General features: G+C 36.3%; 1 protein-coding gene across 1 annotated transcript in view; it reads right to left on the reverse strand.

The window, feature by feature from the left end:
- Positions 1-7,656: 7,656 nt before the first annotated feature.
- Ndfip2 (Nedd4 family interacting protein 2) overlaps positions 7,657-18,330 on the reverse strand; it is a 61,638-nt gene continuing 50,964 nt past the window's right edge. The window contains exons 6-8 of the mRNA XM_090341979.1: positions 15,888-15,954; positions 12,984-13,089; positions 7,657-8,722 (exon numbers count right to left, since the gene is read on the reverse strand). Of these exons, the coding sequence (XP_090198105.1) occupies positions 12,986-13,089; positions 15,888-15,954 (171 nt within the window). The 3' untranslated portion in view covers positions 7,657-8,722; positions 12,984-12,985. The remainder of the gene's footprint in view (positions 8,723-12,983; positions 13,090-15,887; positions 15,955-18,330) is intronic.

The raw sequence follows: 18,330 nt of genomic DNA on the forward strand, positions 1-18,330 counted from the left end.
TTTTGAGAGTATAACTCCTTGAAGGCTCTTCTGAACCTTCTACTTACAAGTAAGGTCTGAAGATCCTCGCAGAGGGAAATTTTCCCCTAGAAAACTTCCAGTATAAGAATTCAGATCCTCAAGTCTGGTGCTGATGGCTCCCACCTGAAACCAAAAGAAGCTGAGATCTGAGGATCAGAGCTAGCCCAGGAAAAAGTCCATGGAAGTTCTTATCTTTAATTAGCTAGCAATATGTCAAAAGTGAAGGTGTGATTCAAGTGATTGTCAACCTTGATTGTAAAAACTAAGGGAGAGTATTTTGGCCTTGAAAAAAAATCTTATATCTATGAGTCAAAAGGAGGTTGTTGAAGGGACATCTAGTTAACAGCACACCACTGTGATATATATTGTGAATCTCTGAGGCTCCTAATAAAGTATCTTTCCTTCCCACTTGATATCTACAAACATGTAATGAAACAAGACAGTGTCATATGGAGAACCAAAATATCAATTACTAATGAAACTAGATTCAATATACCCGAGAATTGTACACCCTGGCTCCCTATGACTGGACTGGGACCAATTTCCCTAGACAGGGCCTGTTCTGGAAAATAGCACAACTGGAAATCCTGTGAGCTGTGAGCTCCCCAGAGGAAGGAGGGGGATGCTGAGCAGAGTATACATTTCAAATTTACCCATCAAATAAATGACTCCCTTAGGAGAAGAGCTAATAAAGAGGTGAAGGGAGGTCAGGAGTTTCACTAATTACATTCTCTCCACATGGAGGAAACAGCAAAAGTGGAGAGGAATGCCCCATTCCATTCCAACAGTCCATTAAATCTTTAAAGAGAATGAGAGGGGAGAGAGAGAGAGAATGAGAGGAGAGAGAGAGAGAGAGAGAGAGAGAGAGAGAGAGAGAGAGAGGGGGAGGGAGGGAGGGAGGGAGGGAGGGAGGGAGGGAGGGAGACAGACAGACAGACATACACAGAGACAGAGACAGAGAGAGACGTAAGGAAGGAAGGAAGGAACAAAGGAAGGAAGGAAAGAAGGGGGAAAGGAGGGAGGGAAGAAGAGAGGGAGGAAGGGAAGAGTGAGGGAGGGAGGGAAGGACAGCAGGAAGAAAGAGCACTTCACAGACATGTGAGATGATGAGAAATATTTCTCTAGAATTAAGGACTCAGAAATGTGCCAGTGTGATATGACTAGCTAAGTTCTCATCCATTTGCCTTCTGGAATACTTTTTTTTTTTTTTTTTTTTTTTTTTGCCAGTCCTGGACTTGAGCTCAGGGCCTGAGCACTGTCCTTGGACTTTCTCAAGGCTAGAGCTCTACCACTTGAGCCTCAGCACCACTTCCGGCTTTTTTCTATGTATGTGGTACCGAGGAATCGAACCCGGGTCTTCATGCATGCTAGGCAAGCACTTTAACCACTAGGCCAAACTCCCGGCCCCTGGAATACTTTTTTTTTTTGGCCAGTTGTGGGGCTTGAACTCAGGGCCTGAGCACTGACCTTGGAATTTTCTCAAGGCTAGAGCTCTACCACTTGAGCCACAGCACCAGTTCCAGCTTTTTTCCTATGTATGTGATACCAAGGAATAGAACCCAGGTCTTCATGCATGCGGGGCAAGCACTCTACCACTAGGCCAACCACGTGGCCCCTAGAATTCTTTTTATTTGGGCTGCACTCCCGACTTCACTTAATGATGAGATAGTAAATTTATGTTAGCAAAACTGGGTCAGAGCCAGTGTGATGGCTCAAGCCTATAATCCTAGCTATTCAGGAGGCTGAGATCTAAGGATTGCAGTTCAAAGCCAGCCTAGGCACTAAAGTCCATGAGACTCTCCAATTAACCACTAGAAAACCGGAAATGGTGCTGTGGGACAAAGGGTAGTAGCTTTGAGCTGAAGAGCTCAAGGACAGTGCCAGGCTCAGAATTCAAGTCCCACGACCAACCTCTCCCCACCAAAAAAAGAGTACTATAAATGAATAGATGTAAATAGTACTGTGCTTTCCCATACAGCTAGCTCCCTTATATTGTTTCAAAAATCTGGAACCGTAACAGATCCATTTGTCTACCTACCTACTTACTATATTTTCCTTCTTTGATTCTTCTCTGAGGGTAGAGTGGGAAAAATGTATTTCTAAGTCATATTCAGAGGGTAGAGCAGCATACAAGTTGTGATGATCATTACACATACAGTCTAGGGAAGTATTGGTGCAAGACTCTGTCTCTCACTGACAAGACTTGGGACAGTGGAAGCAGGCAGACTGGGAGGTTGGGGTCGCTAGGAAAGGCAAGGTCTTTTCCTAGAACTCTCCTTAGTTCAAAAGCAACAGCGAATCTAGGTTCATTTCTGAAAATACAAAATGAAATGATATATCTGGTAGGTGGATTACTGGAAAAGGGAAAGGATCTTGCACCTGGCCTAGCTCTTTGTTTTACCAAGCAGAGGTGGATATGGCACATACTTTCCTTGACAGACTTTTGTTGGAGATCAGGGCGGGTAGCATTGAATCAGCTATAGAACTGATGTTCCACTAAGCCCAGAAACAATCAGGAAGTTAAGTCTCTGTGTGACTCACAACTGGAAAACAGAATGTATGCTGAGTCAAGCAGATAAAAACTCACTACTTACACCCTACCACCATAGTGCATGTATGGCAGTCAATAAAGCAGGTGCAAGGAGTCTGATAGGCATTTCAATCAGTTGGCTGGATAAAAAGACCCACCTCCAACTCACATGAGCTAGCATCATCCTATCCACTGATAGGCCCAGAAGAGTGAAAATCACACCTATTTCTTCTCCCTTTTGCTCCTCTCATTGCCTCCTCCTCACTCCCTCCCTCTAATAGAATGCTTGGTAATTATGTAGGTCACCTCTCTAAATGATGTGGACATTGAAGTTTACAGAACAGATCATCTAGGTCATATAGCCAAACCACTTTGCTAGAAATAAGATGGTTAACCTAAATTTGATGGAAATATTGGATATTTCCACAAGGGAAAGTACACATATGCATTGTACTTTTTATATCCGAAAGACAATGGCTGTCCTCCAGGTTTCAGCTGAGCTTTGGATGAGCTTCTGATTTACTTGCTGAATTTGCTGTACTCTAATAAAGCATTTAAAGAAACTATCTCTCTTTTAGGCCATATATGTAGTGATTTAACTAAAATGAATACAAACAAAAGGAATGGGAGAGATTAATAAAGTTGTTCTTTATAAATATGGAGACAGGAATAAAACCTATCACATTTAGTGAACTGGAAGTATAATTTGGTTTGCTAACATCTCAGTTACCAAGGAGTAATACTTTGTGTCTTCACTATTCAATATTTTTATGGTTTTTATGAAAAAAACAGGCCAATATTTATAGAAACAAAAGCAAAAACAGAGATGTTTAGTCTGAAAAAAAGCAAAAAATATGTTGAGTCAAAAATTAACCTTTTGTCTACGAGTTTGGCTTGCCTAGCATGCACGAAGACCTGGGTTCCATTTCTTGGTATCTACACATAAGAAAAAGCTGGAAGTGGTGCCATGGCTCACGTAGTAGAACTCTAGCCTTGTGAAAGCCCAAGGACAGTGCTCAGGCCCTGAGTTCAAGCCCCAGGACTGGCAAAAAAAATAATCTTTTCTTTTTGAGAACTACAAACTGTTTATTTCTAAATAACTTAAGTTTTAGCACTTTAGATCATCTATCCCCAAAACAAAAACCCAAGTGGTTTTAACAAGGAAGCACTGATCCTCCCCAAAGGAGGACCTGAATGATGATGATTATTACTATTATTATTTTGCCAGTTGTGGGGCTTGAACTCAGGGCCTGGGTACTGCCCTTGGACACTTTTTGTTCAAGGGTAGCACTCTGCCACCTGAGCCACAACGCCACTGCCAGCTTTTTCTATGTATGTGGTAGGAAGGGCTTTGTGCATGCAAGGTGAGCATTCTACCAGTAGGCTACACTCCTGGCCTAAAGAATGGTTATTTTCAAAAACTTTTTTTTTTGCATCTATTAAAATGAACTAGAAGTGTATCTTGTATATATTACACATTCCCCCCCCTCTCTCTCTCTCTCACACACACACACACACTCCAATACATATAATATGCTGATTTTCTCCACCCCCTGGTATTAATTAAACTGGTTTTCAAAAAGAATTTATCACAGTGCTGGGATCAGGAGTGTGGCCTGGTGGTAGAGTGTGTATCTAGCATGCACAAAGCCATGGGTTCCATTCCTGGGTACTACATACTCAGAAAAAACTGGAAGTGTTGCTGTGAATCAAGTAGTATAGTGCTAGCCATGAGCAAAAGCTCAGTGACCAGGCCCCAAGTTCAAGCCCCAGTGAGTGGCAAAAAGAAAAAAAAAAAAAAAGAATGCGCCACATGTTGAGATTTCCACATCTATACAACTTTATTAAATAAAATATATACCAGCATGTTTTATATATGGTCAAGGGCATTCCTACAATAATAGAGTATTATTGACATATTATCATCTAATAACTGAACCTGATCAAGAATGCGGTATTAAAAATAATCATGTTCTAATATTTTACAAGGCTATTTGAACAAAATAACAAGCAATTAAAATGACATTTCAAAGCAGTTAAAAAACATAAAAAGCCACTGTTAACCAGGTGCTGGTAGCTCACCCCTATAATCCTGGCTATTCAGGAGGCTGAGTTCTATCCAGTTTCAAGCCAGTCTGGGCAAGAAAATCCATGAGACACTGTTCTCCAATTAACTACCAGAAAAGCAGAAGTGCTATTATGGCTCAAAATGGTAGAGCACTAACCTTGAGAGAAAGAGCTCAGGGACAGAGTCCAGGCCCTGAGTTCGAGCCCCACAACCAAAAGAGACAGAGACAGAGAGAGAACACGTGCCAAGCCACAGTTTTCGAAGCACAGGAGCTGAAATCATTCAAATGTGTTTCAAACATCAATTACGACTCTTTTACAGAAAATGATTAGCTAGCAAAGAATGTGACAGTTGGTAACTGGCTCCTACTAGTTCAGGATTCCAGTTTCTTTTTTCAAGAATAGTGAGGTTCACTTCTCAGCATAGTGAATAACTAAAATCAGAATGATCAAATAAGGAGACCATTTAGGGTGAGAAGAAACACTATTTAAGATGAGAAAGTAGGAAAAACTAAGGCTATTGTGTGCAAACTCAAAATATATAGTCACCTGCCTAAGCAGAGTATCAGATTCTTTTGTGCTTTGTTCAAACTGCTAATACTGATTAGTAGCACAAAAGAACATAAAATTAAGAAACCCCTAAATTTGAAAATTCAAGTCAATTTTGGATTGGATAATTGGATATTCTAGACAGTATTTTTGTATAATGAGATTTCATTGAAAATGATAATAATAAGCATTTTAACATTACAAACTAGTTCAAAGATACGTCAAAACTGAGATATATCTTATAGGGTAAATACAGTAAGCTGGAGGTTAGGGATTTTTAAATTATTAAAGCAAGGAGATTCAATTTAACTTTAATTTTAAATTCCTAAAATCCATCCTTAAATCCACTGAATAGAAAAATGTATTTTTGCCATAAAAGTTTACTGTGAAAACGGTATTGGTGGTGCATGCCTATAATCCTAGCTACTAAGCCAGCGCAGAAAGGAAAGTTTGTGAGATTTTTTTTTTTTTTTTTTTTGCCAGTCCTGGGCTTGAGCTCAGGGCCTGAGCACTGTCCTTGGACTTTCTCAAGGCTAGAACTCTACCACTTGAGCCTCAGCACCACTTCCGGCTTTTTCTATATATGTGGTACCAAGGAATTGAACCCGGGTCTTTGTGCATGCTAGGCAAGCACTTTAACCACTAGGCCAAATTCCCAGCCCCAAGTTTGTGGGATTCTTATCTCCAAACTAAAAAAAAAAAAAAACTGGAAATGAAGCTGTGGTCAAGTGGTAGAGTGCTAGCCTTGAGCAAAAGAAGCTTAAGGATAGACATGGCCCAAGCCTCAGTACCCACACCCAAAACAAAGTTTATTGTGCAACTACATAAAAAGTGGATTCTTAGCCACAACTAGCTTACTCAAATAAGATAGAATTACATAATACATCTTTACATTAACATGAAGCCCTAGTTCACATTCATTCAAAAAGATTGAGACAGACAAGTATGGTGGCTCACGCCTGTAATCCTAGCTACTCAGGAGGCTAAGATCTGATGATCAAGGTTAAAAGCCAGCCCAGGCACAAAAGGACCTGAGACTCTTATCTCCAATTAATCTCTAAAAAAACACAGGGACAGAGCCCAGGCCAAGTTCAAGCCCCATGACTGACAAAGCAAAAACAAAAAAGGTTGTTTTTCTTTTTTTGCCAGTTCCAGGGCTTTAACTCAGGTCCTGAGCACTGTCCTTGGGCTTTCTCAAGGCTAGACCTGTGCCACTTGAGCCACGGCACCAATTCCAGCTTTTTCTGTGTATGTGGTACCAAGGAATTGATTCCGGGTCTTGATGCATGGTAAGCAAGCAGTCTACCACTAGGCCAAACTCCCTGCCTCAACCCAATATGTGTTTTAATTTTCAATCTTTGTCGGAATGCAAATGTGATTAGGCTTCCCCCACGCTCACAGGAAATGAAATATGCAGAGATTAGATAAGTCTAAAAGGAATGCTAAATTTTGAAAGTAACATTTTGGTGCTCTGCTTGCATGATGAGACTGAAGGCTACTACTGGAGCTATACCAATTATAGAGGTTTATATAACAGGTACACTTGAACCTCACAGACTTACAAAGAAAAGTCAACAAAAATTGAACTATAAAGTTTTAGTGCTGGATGAAAAGTGGCACATTTATATTAAGAAGTTAATAATAAATGCTATAACACTAAAATGAAATATTAATAAACTGATGTTTGACGAGTTTGTCATCTTAGTTTAAATTACCATTATCAAGGTTTCAGCTCATGTTAAAATAAACAAACAAAGCAAAGGGCTACAGGAAATGAAGAAGAGACAGAAAAAGACCCAGCAGAAGTTTATATATATATATATATATATATATATATATATACACATACATACATACATACATACATATAATCAGGTCATGAAATTTTTGCTATTATTGATTTCTAAATAAGGCAGCTAAATTTAGTGTTTTGTTTTCTTTACCACATGCTGTTGCTTTACTTCAAATAATATAACAAATATACTTCAATCAACAACGAAAATTCTAAGCAGGACAGCAAAATACGAAGACTGCACTAGCAAACAAAACTGTTGTTCATCAAAGACACTAAAAACAGAAATGGAATACTAAATTTAGAGATAACAAAGCACAGTGGATTTTTTTTAATGAAAAAATGGCCCTGAATGTACCTTTTAGTGGTAATCAGTGTCTACTAAACAATCAATTTTGTTTAACTGTATGGCTGTATTAAATGATTAGGTTTAAACAGTCACATAATTTCTAGTTTTTAATGTTCACAATCAAAAGCAAAGACAAAATTGAAAAGTCAAATATATGCAACATAAAATGATTTGCAAGGTGTAATAACTTATAAATATAAGTAGATACCAGCTGGGAGTAGTTATGCACTGCACAGGCATGTATGCACATGCGCACACACACACACACACACACACACACACACACACATACACACACACGTGTGGCGAGCATGAGTGCATGCACTGCCCCCAAATTCCACACAGATGTTGACATAATCTGAAAACAGATTTATTGCATCTCAAATTCAGGTTATGACTTTCACAAATTATTTTGACAATCAAAAAGTAACAGAACAAGACTTTATTTGCTAAGCTTAACAAATTAAGAATCTAAAGAAAAAATTACAGTGGTATTGAAAGATATTTTTATTGACCTTTTAAAAGACAAATGCAACTAAGAATATCTTATTTGGATAATCATTTTTTAAACTGTCTTAAATGAAATAAATATCTAATTCATTTTCCTCCTGAATCTTTAAAAATGACATACTAAAAACCAGGCTTCCCTAAAACTAATATGCCCCTTAAACTTTATTTTTTTTTAATAAAGGACATTTGTTAAATCCACATCTTAAAATTTTTCCACTTCTTAAAATCTGACTAACAGTTTCTGTACATATTAATTCACTTAATTTAAAATTAATGAACAGATATCTAGACACAATTTCTAAGAAAACAATGTAAAAAGGAATTTATGCATGGTTATTTACAGAAAGAATCTGACTAAATAACATCATGTTCAAAAATATGACAAATCCATTCTAGTAATCAGCACTGCAGGTATTAATAAGCTTTATATATATATATCAAATAATATTTTATATATAGAATTACCAGATGAATCTAAGAGCTGGAAACTAAAGCATGTGACAAGATTAATAATGTTGCTTTTATTATACTAACCATCAAGTTATAAGCCACTGGCATTTACATGCTGGAAGACTTTATCACTCAGCTCTTTCAATTATCGCAAACACTGATTAACCAAATGTGACTGGACTTTACTGCTACAACTTTACGATTTCTTTCAAGTATCTGCAAATATTTTAAATAGGCACATATGCAAATGTGCAAAAAGAATGAAATACAAAGGAATGAACAGAAATGGCTTGTAAACATAAAACCACCCTGCCATTCAATTTTGAAGCTCCGTCTTTTCTTCACTAATTTTTCTTTTATTAGTAGTAGTCTTCTATCCTATTAAAGTTGTAGGTTTACAGATGATCTGGAAATTTCACATTGGCATAAGAAAGGAATGTTGGGTCGATGTAGTCTAGAGAGAAACAGAATTAGTCTTAAAATGTATTTAGTTGCACTAGTAAATTATAAAAGCATTTTATTACAGCTTTATGCTAGATATGTTTTCATAAATCTAGTATGTCGCATATATCAGAATATATTCTAAAGCATAAAGCTTCTATAGAAGATAGTCACTTAGAAAATAATTACATTGTACTTTAGACTGATTCTTTAAAACACATTCAAAATAATCACACTATTCACAAAATACCATTCAAATTAGTAAAGTTACTTTGTCACTAATACTGACAAACTCTTAAAACCACTGCTTACAAGGGAAGCACTGCTTGATAAGAAAGAAAATGTTACACCTTCTGGGAGTAGGATGATTTTATGTAATACTTATTTTCTTTTTTTCTCCCAAGGCTTTGCTTTAATACCATCTGGAAATGCAACTGTACTATTCAGTAAAAACAAACTATATATGCTAATCAATAACACACATTATAAATTTTAAGTTATCAAATCACGATCCATATAATTTATTTATAGAAAACATTATCTTGGGGCTGGGAGTTTGGCCTACTGGTAGAGTACTTGCCTAGCATGCACAAAGACCAGGGTTCGATTCCTAGGTACCACATATATAGAAAAAGCTGGAAATGATGATGTGGCTCAAGTGGAAGGGTTCTAGCCCTGAGTTCAGTCCCCAGGACTGGCCAAAAAAAAAAAAATTACCTCTGTCAATAGTCACAGGGATTGGTTCCTGGACTTTCCTCAATGCCAAATGCTGGTACTGCCTACAGGTCTTATATAAAATGGCATTGAAGGGCCGGGAGTTTGGCCTAGTGGTTAAAGTGCTTGCCTACCATGCATGAAGACCCGGGTTCGATTCCTCAGTACCCCACATACACAGCAAAAAGCCAGAAGTGGTGCTGAGGCTCAAGTGGTAGAGCTCTAGCCTTGAGAAAGTCCAAGGACAGTGCTCAAGCCCTGAGCTCAAGCCCAGGACTGGCAAAAAAAAAAAAATAAATAAAAATAAAATAAAATAAAATGGCATTGAAAAATAAAATGACATCAAATTTGCAAATAACTAACACTCATCCTACTGTAGATATTGTACATTTTATCTCTAGACTATACTTAACAATTTAAATGCTATGTAAAGGCTTATAATAATGCAGTGTTTAGGAAACAACAGCAGTATGTATGTAATTTGCTTTATTTAATTTTCAAATATTCTTCAAACACATGGTTGGTTAACATGGACAGAGAACTCACAAAAACATCTACAGAACTGGTTATACTAAACTTCAGTATCTCATAACACCTTGTCTTTTTAGTTCTATATTCAAAAAATAAGTGTTGCCAAATTCATTTCCAATATATTGTGTTGTATCACTGTTAACATTGGTTCACTCTTTAGTTCTTGGTCTCAACACTTCATTGTTCTTTTTTTGTTTTTTAAAATTGTATTTTATTGTCAACTTGGCAGCAGGTTGAAGGGATTGAGGGGGAAGGAAAGTGGGAGAAAAGCATGGGTGGCAGGTTCTAGAAGAAATGTACTCAGCCAGGCATGGTGGCTCATGCCTGTAATCCTAGCTACTCAGAAGGCTGAGATCTGAGGATCTTGGTTCAATGCCAGCCCAGGCACTAAAGAACACGATGCTCTTTTTTTCCATATATTTTTATTATAATTAATAGAGGGGTTACATTATTTTCACCTGATACAAGGTGTATTACTTCACAAACATTGATACCTTTTCTCATGTCTTGGTCCCCATTTCCCTCCTGGCACCCCCACCCTTCATCTTGTTTTCCCCTTCCCTATCCTATTTCAAATAACCAAATATGCATATATACAATATATCAGATAACAAGGTGAAATACTGTAACAATATGAGATAACCAAGGGACAGCAAAAGAAATGAGAGATAACATAGTACATTAAGGACAACAATCACTCATTACATGGCTTTTGTTTCTATATCCTAGAGATCCTTTCATTTAGCGTCCTACTATATGGCCATATGTATCTAGGTTTTTGCTCTATTGTAAATCTCTGCTAGGAGAGCCCAAGGTTTCTACTGATTATGACAAATGAGGGAAACCATTGAGCCTATGTTCCTTTGAGTCTGGCTTACTTCACTTAATAAATATGATTTTTCTAAGTCTTTCCATTTTCTTGCAAATGGGGAGATGTCGTTCTTTCCGACAGCAGCATAGAATTCCATTGTGTACAAATACCACATCTTGTTGATCCACTCATCAACTGAGGGACATCTAGGTTGGTTCCATATCTTTGCTATGGTAAATACTGCTGCAATGAACATCGTTATGCTAGTTGATTTAGTATGTTCTTGTTTCTGGACGATTGGGTAAATGCCTAGTAGTGGAATTGCTGGGTCATAAGGGAGCTCTATGTTTAGTCTTCTGAGGAACTGCCATACTGCTTTCCATAGTGGTTTTCACAGTTGTTTGCACTCCCACCAACAGTGTAGTAGTGATCCCTCCTGGCCACATCCCCTCCAGCATCTGTTGTTATTAGATTTCTTGGTCATGGCCATTCTAACTGTAGTAAGGTGGAATCTTAATTGTTTTGATTTGCATTTCTTTTATAGCCAGAAGGATCATGAGACTCTTATCTCCAATTAATCATTAGAAACCATGAAATGGGACTGTGGTTCCAGGGGTAAGGCAGTACCTTGAGCTGAAGGCTGGGACCCAGAGTTCAAACCCCATAACCCACAAAAAAGGGAGGGGGGGATTGTACTCACTACCTCACATACATAACTATAACCCCTCTGTACATCACCCTGACAATAAAATTAAATTAAAAAAAATAAGTTTGCACAGACATTTTGCATATGAGTTCAAATACTTTAAAAGTTTAAGTCATTTCTAGACATTTTCTAGTATTTTGCTTTAAAATGAGAACAGAGAGTACAGATAGGTAGTCTGTGAGTCATTCTTGGGTGTCTGGGGCATAAATATGATTACTGTACACAGAAACTAACTGCAGTTTTTTATTCATTTCACTGGAGATTTTAGTAGTTTACTGGCACACATTAATAGTACAAGGAGGGTGGTCACTATGGTAATTCTTATTTATGATATACATTAAGGAAATAAAAATGGTGGAATATGACACACGTGGATGGACAATAATGGAAGAATTTTCTTCCTATAAATTTTATTCCTTGAGCTAGATTGTTAAAATGGCTATGCAATATACTGCTTTCCAGTCACAGACTTATGAGGTTTAGTTTTGTCTGTCTTGGGCTTGTTTTAGCGTTTAAGTTTGTTGTATTAGGAAAGTGGTAACATTTTAGTTACCGCTCCCCCATCTCTTAAGCCCCACCTCCCCTAGTCATAGGGCCTGAACTCTGGGCCTGGGCAGTTGTCCCTGAGCTCTTCAGCTTAAGGCTACCATCCTACCCTTGAGCCACAGCACCACTTCTGGGTTTCTAGTGGTTAATTGGAGATAAGAGTCTCATGGACTTTCCTGCCCAGGTGGCTTTGAACCAAGATCCTTAGATGTCAGTCTCCTGAGCAGCTAGGATTACACGTGTGAACCACCATGCCCGGCTCACTCCACAGTTTTTGTCTAGTCTTTTCTCAGTTTTTCTTTTATTTCATTTTTTCCAGTATTTTTTCAGATAGGCTCTTTTGCCTAGGCCTGCCTTGGACCATAATCTTCTTTACCTCATATGCCTCTGTGATCACAGGAATGTGCCACCATACCTAGCCACTGTGGATTTATTCACCAGATATCAAATTGGATGTCAGATTTTTACAAAAAGCAAAAGCAAAACACTAATAATAAGTTATCCCAACCTGGGTGCTGGTGGCTTACACTTGTAATCCTAGCTACTTGAGATGCTGAGAGTTGAGGATCATGATTCAAAGCCAACCCTGGTAGGAAATTTGTTAAGACTCGTATTTCCAATTAACCACCAAAAAGCTAAAAGTGAAGCTGTGGCTCAAGTGGCACAGTGCTAACCTTGAGCAAAAATACTCAGGTCAGTGCCTGAGAACTGGCACTAAAAAATAAAACATAAACAAATAAAAACCCATCATCCATTCTCTGTAAGTAGGATACTTTGTTTTTCAACATCTTCAAATTTTGCGCTAGTTATTACATCACATATATCCTATGGTCAAATCTTCCAAAGAATTACTAAATTTCAATAAGCTATTAGTACAAAATAAATATGCCCAGTAAAACTTACTTAACATTAATATAGTAAATGTGACTATATAAAGAAATAAGCAGTGCTTGAATATTTTCTTACCTCTATAATAAGAAGAAGTATCTTGTTCTATGAGCAGCTGCCATACTTTCAGACATGTTTCTAACTTTTAAATAATTAACAAATCCTCTGAAGAAAAGAAGCAGTCCTAAGAAAATTCAAATAATGCAAATATATATTATGCTCTTATACAGAGACTGTGATTAAAGTAGAAATTTATAGTTAAGACCCTTATTATGATTAATAAACCATAAGGAAATATATTAATATAAAATGAAATAAAATAAAATGTTACTGGTCATATCCATTTAACTTCTTAACGTTACACATAACAAAATTAAAACAAATTCAGCTACGGAAATCCAAAATCACCTCAAAATACACATTTGTTAAGTCACTTTAAGTAGCAAAGTTACTCAATGCTTATAAACTGATCCACTCATAGAAGTCATTTTAATCAAAAGGGAAAAAAAGAAGAAATAACATCTTTTGGCGGTTGGAAGTATGGCTCATTTGGTACAATGCTAGCCAATGAGCAAAAGTGTCTGAGTTTGTGTCCAGATCTTTAGTCAAAAATTTTTATTTTATTTTTATCAAACTTTTCAATATAACGACTGAGCAAATAAAGGCATATTTATTTAAAAAAATTCAAAAGTTGGGGCCAGGAGTGTGGCCTAGTGGGAGAGTGCTTGCCTAGTATGTGTGAAGACCTGGGTTTGATTCCTCAGTACCACATACACAGAAAAACCCAGAAGTGGTGCTGTGGCTCTCAAGTGGCAGAGCGCTAGCCTTGAGCAAAAAGCATCCAAAGGCAAGGTCCAGGCCCTGAGTTCAAGTGAATACGTATATATACGTGTTAACACAGAGAAAAAAAATCAAATCTGACTAACAATATCAAGTATATTATCTATATTTGAAGATGCATGCATTATACTGATCTTTTACTATAAATTACTTTAAGTAATAGTAAAAGAACAATGTATTGATAAAAAGACAGATTCAGAAAGGAAAACTTAAAAGACTGTGATTACTTACATAATTACACATCTTAAACCATTGTTTTAAAGAACCATTTACATGACGGGCATTTTTAATGATCACAAAAGCAATTTCTATGAAACGCTTCAAAGTTGCAGATGAAAAAATATTAGTTAAGTAAAAAATCATTAACATTATTAGTATAAGCCTTTGAAATACTCAAGAAACATTCATTAACTCCAGTAAATTTATAACCAGAAAATGTAGGGGGATAGGGACAAAGATAAGTGAGTGTAGTTTTTTTCACTAAGAAAGACAGCATAGGTGAATAGGTGAACTTTTTCTTTTTCTCTTTTTTTTTTTTTTTTTTTTTACCAGTCTTGGGGACTGAACTCAAAGCCTGAGCAATGACTTGGAGCTTCTACCAAGACTAGTGCTCCACCACTTGAGACACAGCATCATTTCCTCCCTTTTCTATGTATACGTTACCAAGGAATTGAACTTGGGTTTTCATGCATGTTAAGTAAGCACTCTACCACTAGGCCAAACTCCCAGCCAGTGTAAGTGAGTTTAAAAACAATATCCAAACACAAATTTGCCCCTAAATGTAAGACAATAATCAAAGGACTTAAAGAAACATGCATGTAACATACAAGTAACTAAACCAAGGGCCTAAATGGAAGTTAAATCTCATCTCATGTGTTTTCCATGTCCCAACTTCCTTCTACTTGTTACTCTTGTCTGACTTCCACCCTTCTTCCCTACCAGATGCTATTCAGAGATAAATGTTTTCTAAATGCAGAAGTATTATTGAAAAACGTAAGCCAAAGGTCTTTGTGAGAGCTTCCTTTTGTCTGTGAGACTGCTGTTTCTAAGACATTTTGTTCTGCTCAGGCATTTTCTAAAAGAAGCCAATTTCATATCTAAAAACCTAATTATAGGGTCCATTGCTTCTCAGCAATTTACAATGTGCTCAGCCTTCTTCTGCATATTTGAAGCATCCTCACAATTGATTATATTTCCAAATCTTCCTACCTAAATGCTAGATGGTAATTGGGTCTTGTCTTCTGCATTCTACTCTACCTATAGTTACTCTTCCTAAAGATTTCTCCAGTTTATCAATAATGGACATATAAGCAAATATACTCAATATATTTAAACACTTACTAAATTATATATTTTTTTCACTTCAGGTAAACTCAAAGACAACACACTGTTTAGTCAGCCAAAACACAATAATATAAAATTGGCTTAAATTAACCCTTACACAAGACTGCCTCCTCCAATATCTCACAATATTAAAATAATTTCACTATAATTTATTAAAGAATTTAAGTTCACTTTCACTGATTATCAATAATTTACTCCCCTAAAAGTTCTAAAGATCCAATAGCATGACTAAATAAAAACTCAGAGAACACTGCCACCTACTGAAATACTATGAGTTTTAGTAGAACCACGAATACATGAACCAGATTTGAACTATGGAGTCAAAGTAGGTGATTTGGAAGTTAGTTATTATAAGTACTTACTAAAAATCCATCAAGTTCATCCATGTTAATGAAAATACAACTAATACAAGTATAATGACCATAAGGCATGAAGCCTTCCTTATACTGGCTGATTAATGATTAACAAAGGACACATTTCATAAGCATAAAGCATGCTTCCAAGATTCAAAATTAAAGCGAATGGATAAAACACCCACACTACCTTACTCTCAATTTCCTAAGATCATTGTAAAAATTAAACATGAACCAGAGATTGTTTATATTTACCATCTCTGGATTCTGAATCTAAGAAATCTGGAGGGCTATATACAATTAATTGAAAAACCAAGATAAATATTTGAACATACCAGAAGAGGAAACTTATTTTTATACAAGTTCTAACGATCTATATTTTGTAACAGTAGGATATTCCAAAGTTAAATTAAGTTAAACTGAAATGCATATAGAATAAACTTACCAAGTATCAGAAATATCCACCAAAGCCAATATTGTCCATTGAAATATCCAGTAAAATAATCAGAAAACTATGAAGCAAACATAAATATGTCATTCAAATGTGTTTGCCTGACTTTGAAAATTACAGACTATCCTCAGAAACAAAATAATCTACCTTAAATAATCTCTATTATTGAAAACCAGCATAAAAGGAAAAATAAGAAATGATATGCATGATATATAACTAGGAAAAATCTCTATACAATAGCAAACATTTGTAAAAGGGTTTATAAACAAAAGTTTTTAACTGCTTACAAGAAAGCAAAGTATATGCTATGTATCAGCATCATTTTCTCCAAGAATTCACGTCTCTTTTTTATAATCTCTCAAAATCACAACTACTATCCCAAATACACTACAGCAACCCACTGCTTTGGATATTAATACCAAAAGCCACATTAGTTTAATCTTACCAGATGGAGATGTTCTGGTGACCTCTGAAAAGAAGAGCTTTTGACCTTCTGTACACCCCCTACTGTTAATCACTGCCAAAAATACTAGTCACATAAAGACCCCCAACTCATTTGTCTTTTTATTTTCAAACTAGATGGCTTAGCTTTCAGTTCCCAACAAGTGAGCTGAGAACAGCTAAATGAACCTTGAAGTGGCATTTAAACACTTCCTATTAGTGGCCACGGAACATTCTGTGTGATGTGGAAAATGAACAGGCCTGTGAAAAACAGAGTCTAATGACATAGGACACAGTATCTTTTCCTTGGTTAGACTCCAGATACTGCACTTTATTCATTTAAAAAGTTTTCAAAAAAAAAAAAGTCCAGTTTTTTTCATAGTTGCTGCCTTTATTTCTTTCCTATTCCTTCCCTACTTACTCAGCACCTTAAGAAATGTCCCAAAATAATTATTTTTCAGGTGTTTCATATAACATTTTCTACAACTAAGAGCTTATAGCAACATGACATTTGAAATATGATGTAAAAAATAAATGTTAATAAATTCTTTAATAAATTTAAAAAAACGTTGGGCCGGGAGTTTGGCCTAGTGGTTAAAGTGCTTGCCTAGCATGCATGAAGACCTGGGTTCGATTCCTCGGTACCACATACATAGAAAAAAGCCAGAAGTGGTGCTGAGGCTCAAGTGGTAGAGCTCTAGCCTTGAGAAAGTCCAAGGACAGTGCTCAGGCCCTGAGCTCAAGTCCAGGACTGGAAAAAAAAAAAAAACCTTATAGCACTGTTTCTACTGGTGTTCCAATTGAATCATTAAAGCTAAAAATGATTTTGTTATATGCACTTTGCACTTGAATCTGAAATTAAAGTATTTCAAAATTCCTGTTAGTGTCCATAAAAAGATGAAAAATGTATAGTTTCAATAGCAGCAATGTTTAAAGTATATACATAATACTACTATTTGTGATTGTTTCTTTATTCTTGGAATGAGAATTCACCATATATCTAATTTTTAAATAAAATTAAAATTAAAGACTATGAGGGCAGTTCTCACAATTACTCAGATTAAAAAATACCTGTCCAAAAACCTCAACCAAGAATCAATTAACTGATAACCAAAGTCTATCACAGTCTGAACTAATAAAAGGTTCTGATAAAATTACTGAAACCCTAGGAAGTTCTCAAATTTAAAATAATAAATGCACTATACCCATATATTAACATTTATTAATATGAGTGATTTTAGTTAACTATAATACAAATGAATTACCAAAGTATTTGAAGCATTTATGAGAAGCTGACACATTATTAGACTTATTGTTCTAAGAAATATTTTGCAAGGAATTAGCTGGTTTCAATAGAAACCAATGTTTAAATGTAATTTGTAGATGCTATGCCCTGTAATGTGTTAATTATATAAACAGCATTTATAAAATGTGTAAGTAAATTTTCAGACGACCTACTGAAACTATGAATAAACTCACTCATTCTCCTAAGCTTTATCAATTAAAAACCAAACAAGCCTAAGCCTAAAAGAGAGGTAGTATGCAGAAGCATAAGGATCAAGAGTTCAAGGACAGCCTGGGTTACATAGAGGGACTCTGATTTTTAAAGAGGGAGGGAAGGAGAGAACAGGAGTAGTCAGGGGATTGGGTGGGGGCGGGGGGGAGGAGCAGCAGCCTGAAAGAGACCTTTCAAGAGGTAGAGGATGACTAAGTTGAGGGTACTCATTCCTTACCATTGTTACAGAAAAGGATTTTAGAGCTAGAACATTGCTGAGACAAGAAAAAGTAAAGTACTCATCACTGTCTCCCTGCATACTACCTTGCAATCAATAAAAAGTGGGCAAGAAGGTGATTTCTAGGAACAAGAAACGTAGAAGGAATGTCGAGGACATACTTTTGAGATCTGATTGCTACTTAAGTTCATTCTGTTCATAATAAGTTACTAAATAAAAGAGGTTTTTTGTTTTATCTGATTTTAGGAATCCCTACATTATAT

This window comes from Megascapheus bottae, chromosome 11 (genome assembly GCF_031878675.1).
Source record: "Megascapheus bottae isolate mThoBot1 chromosome 11, mThoBot2.hap1, whole genome shotgun sequence".
Lineage (NCBI taxonomy): Eukaryota > Metazoa > Chordata > Mammalia > Rodentia > Geomyidae > Megascapheus > Megascapheus bottae.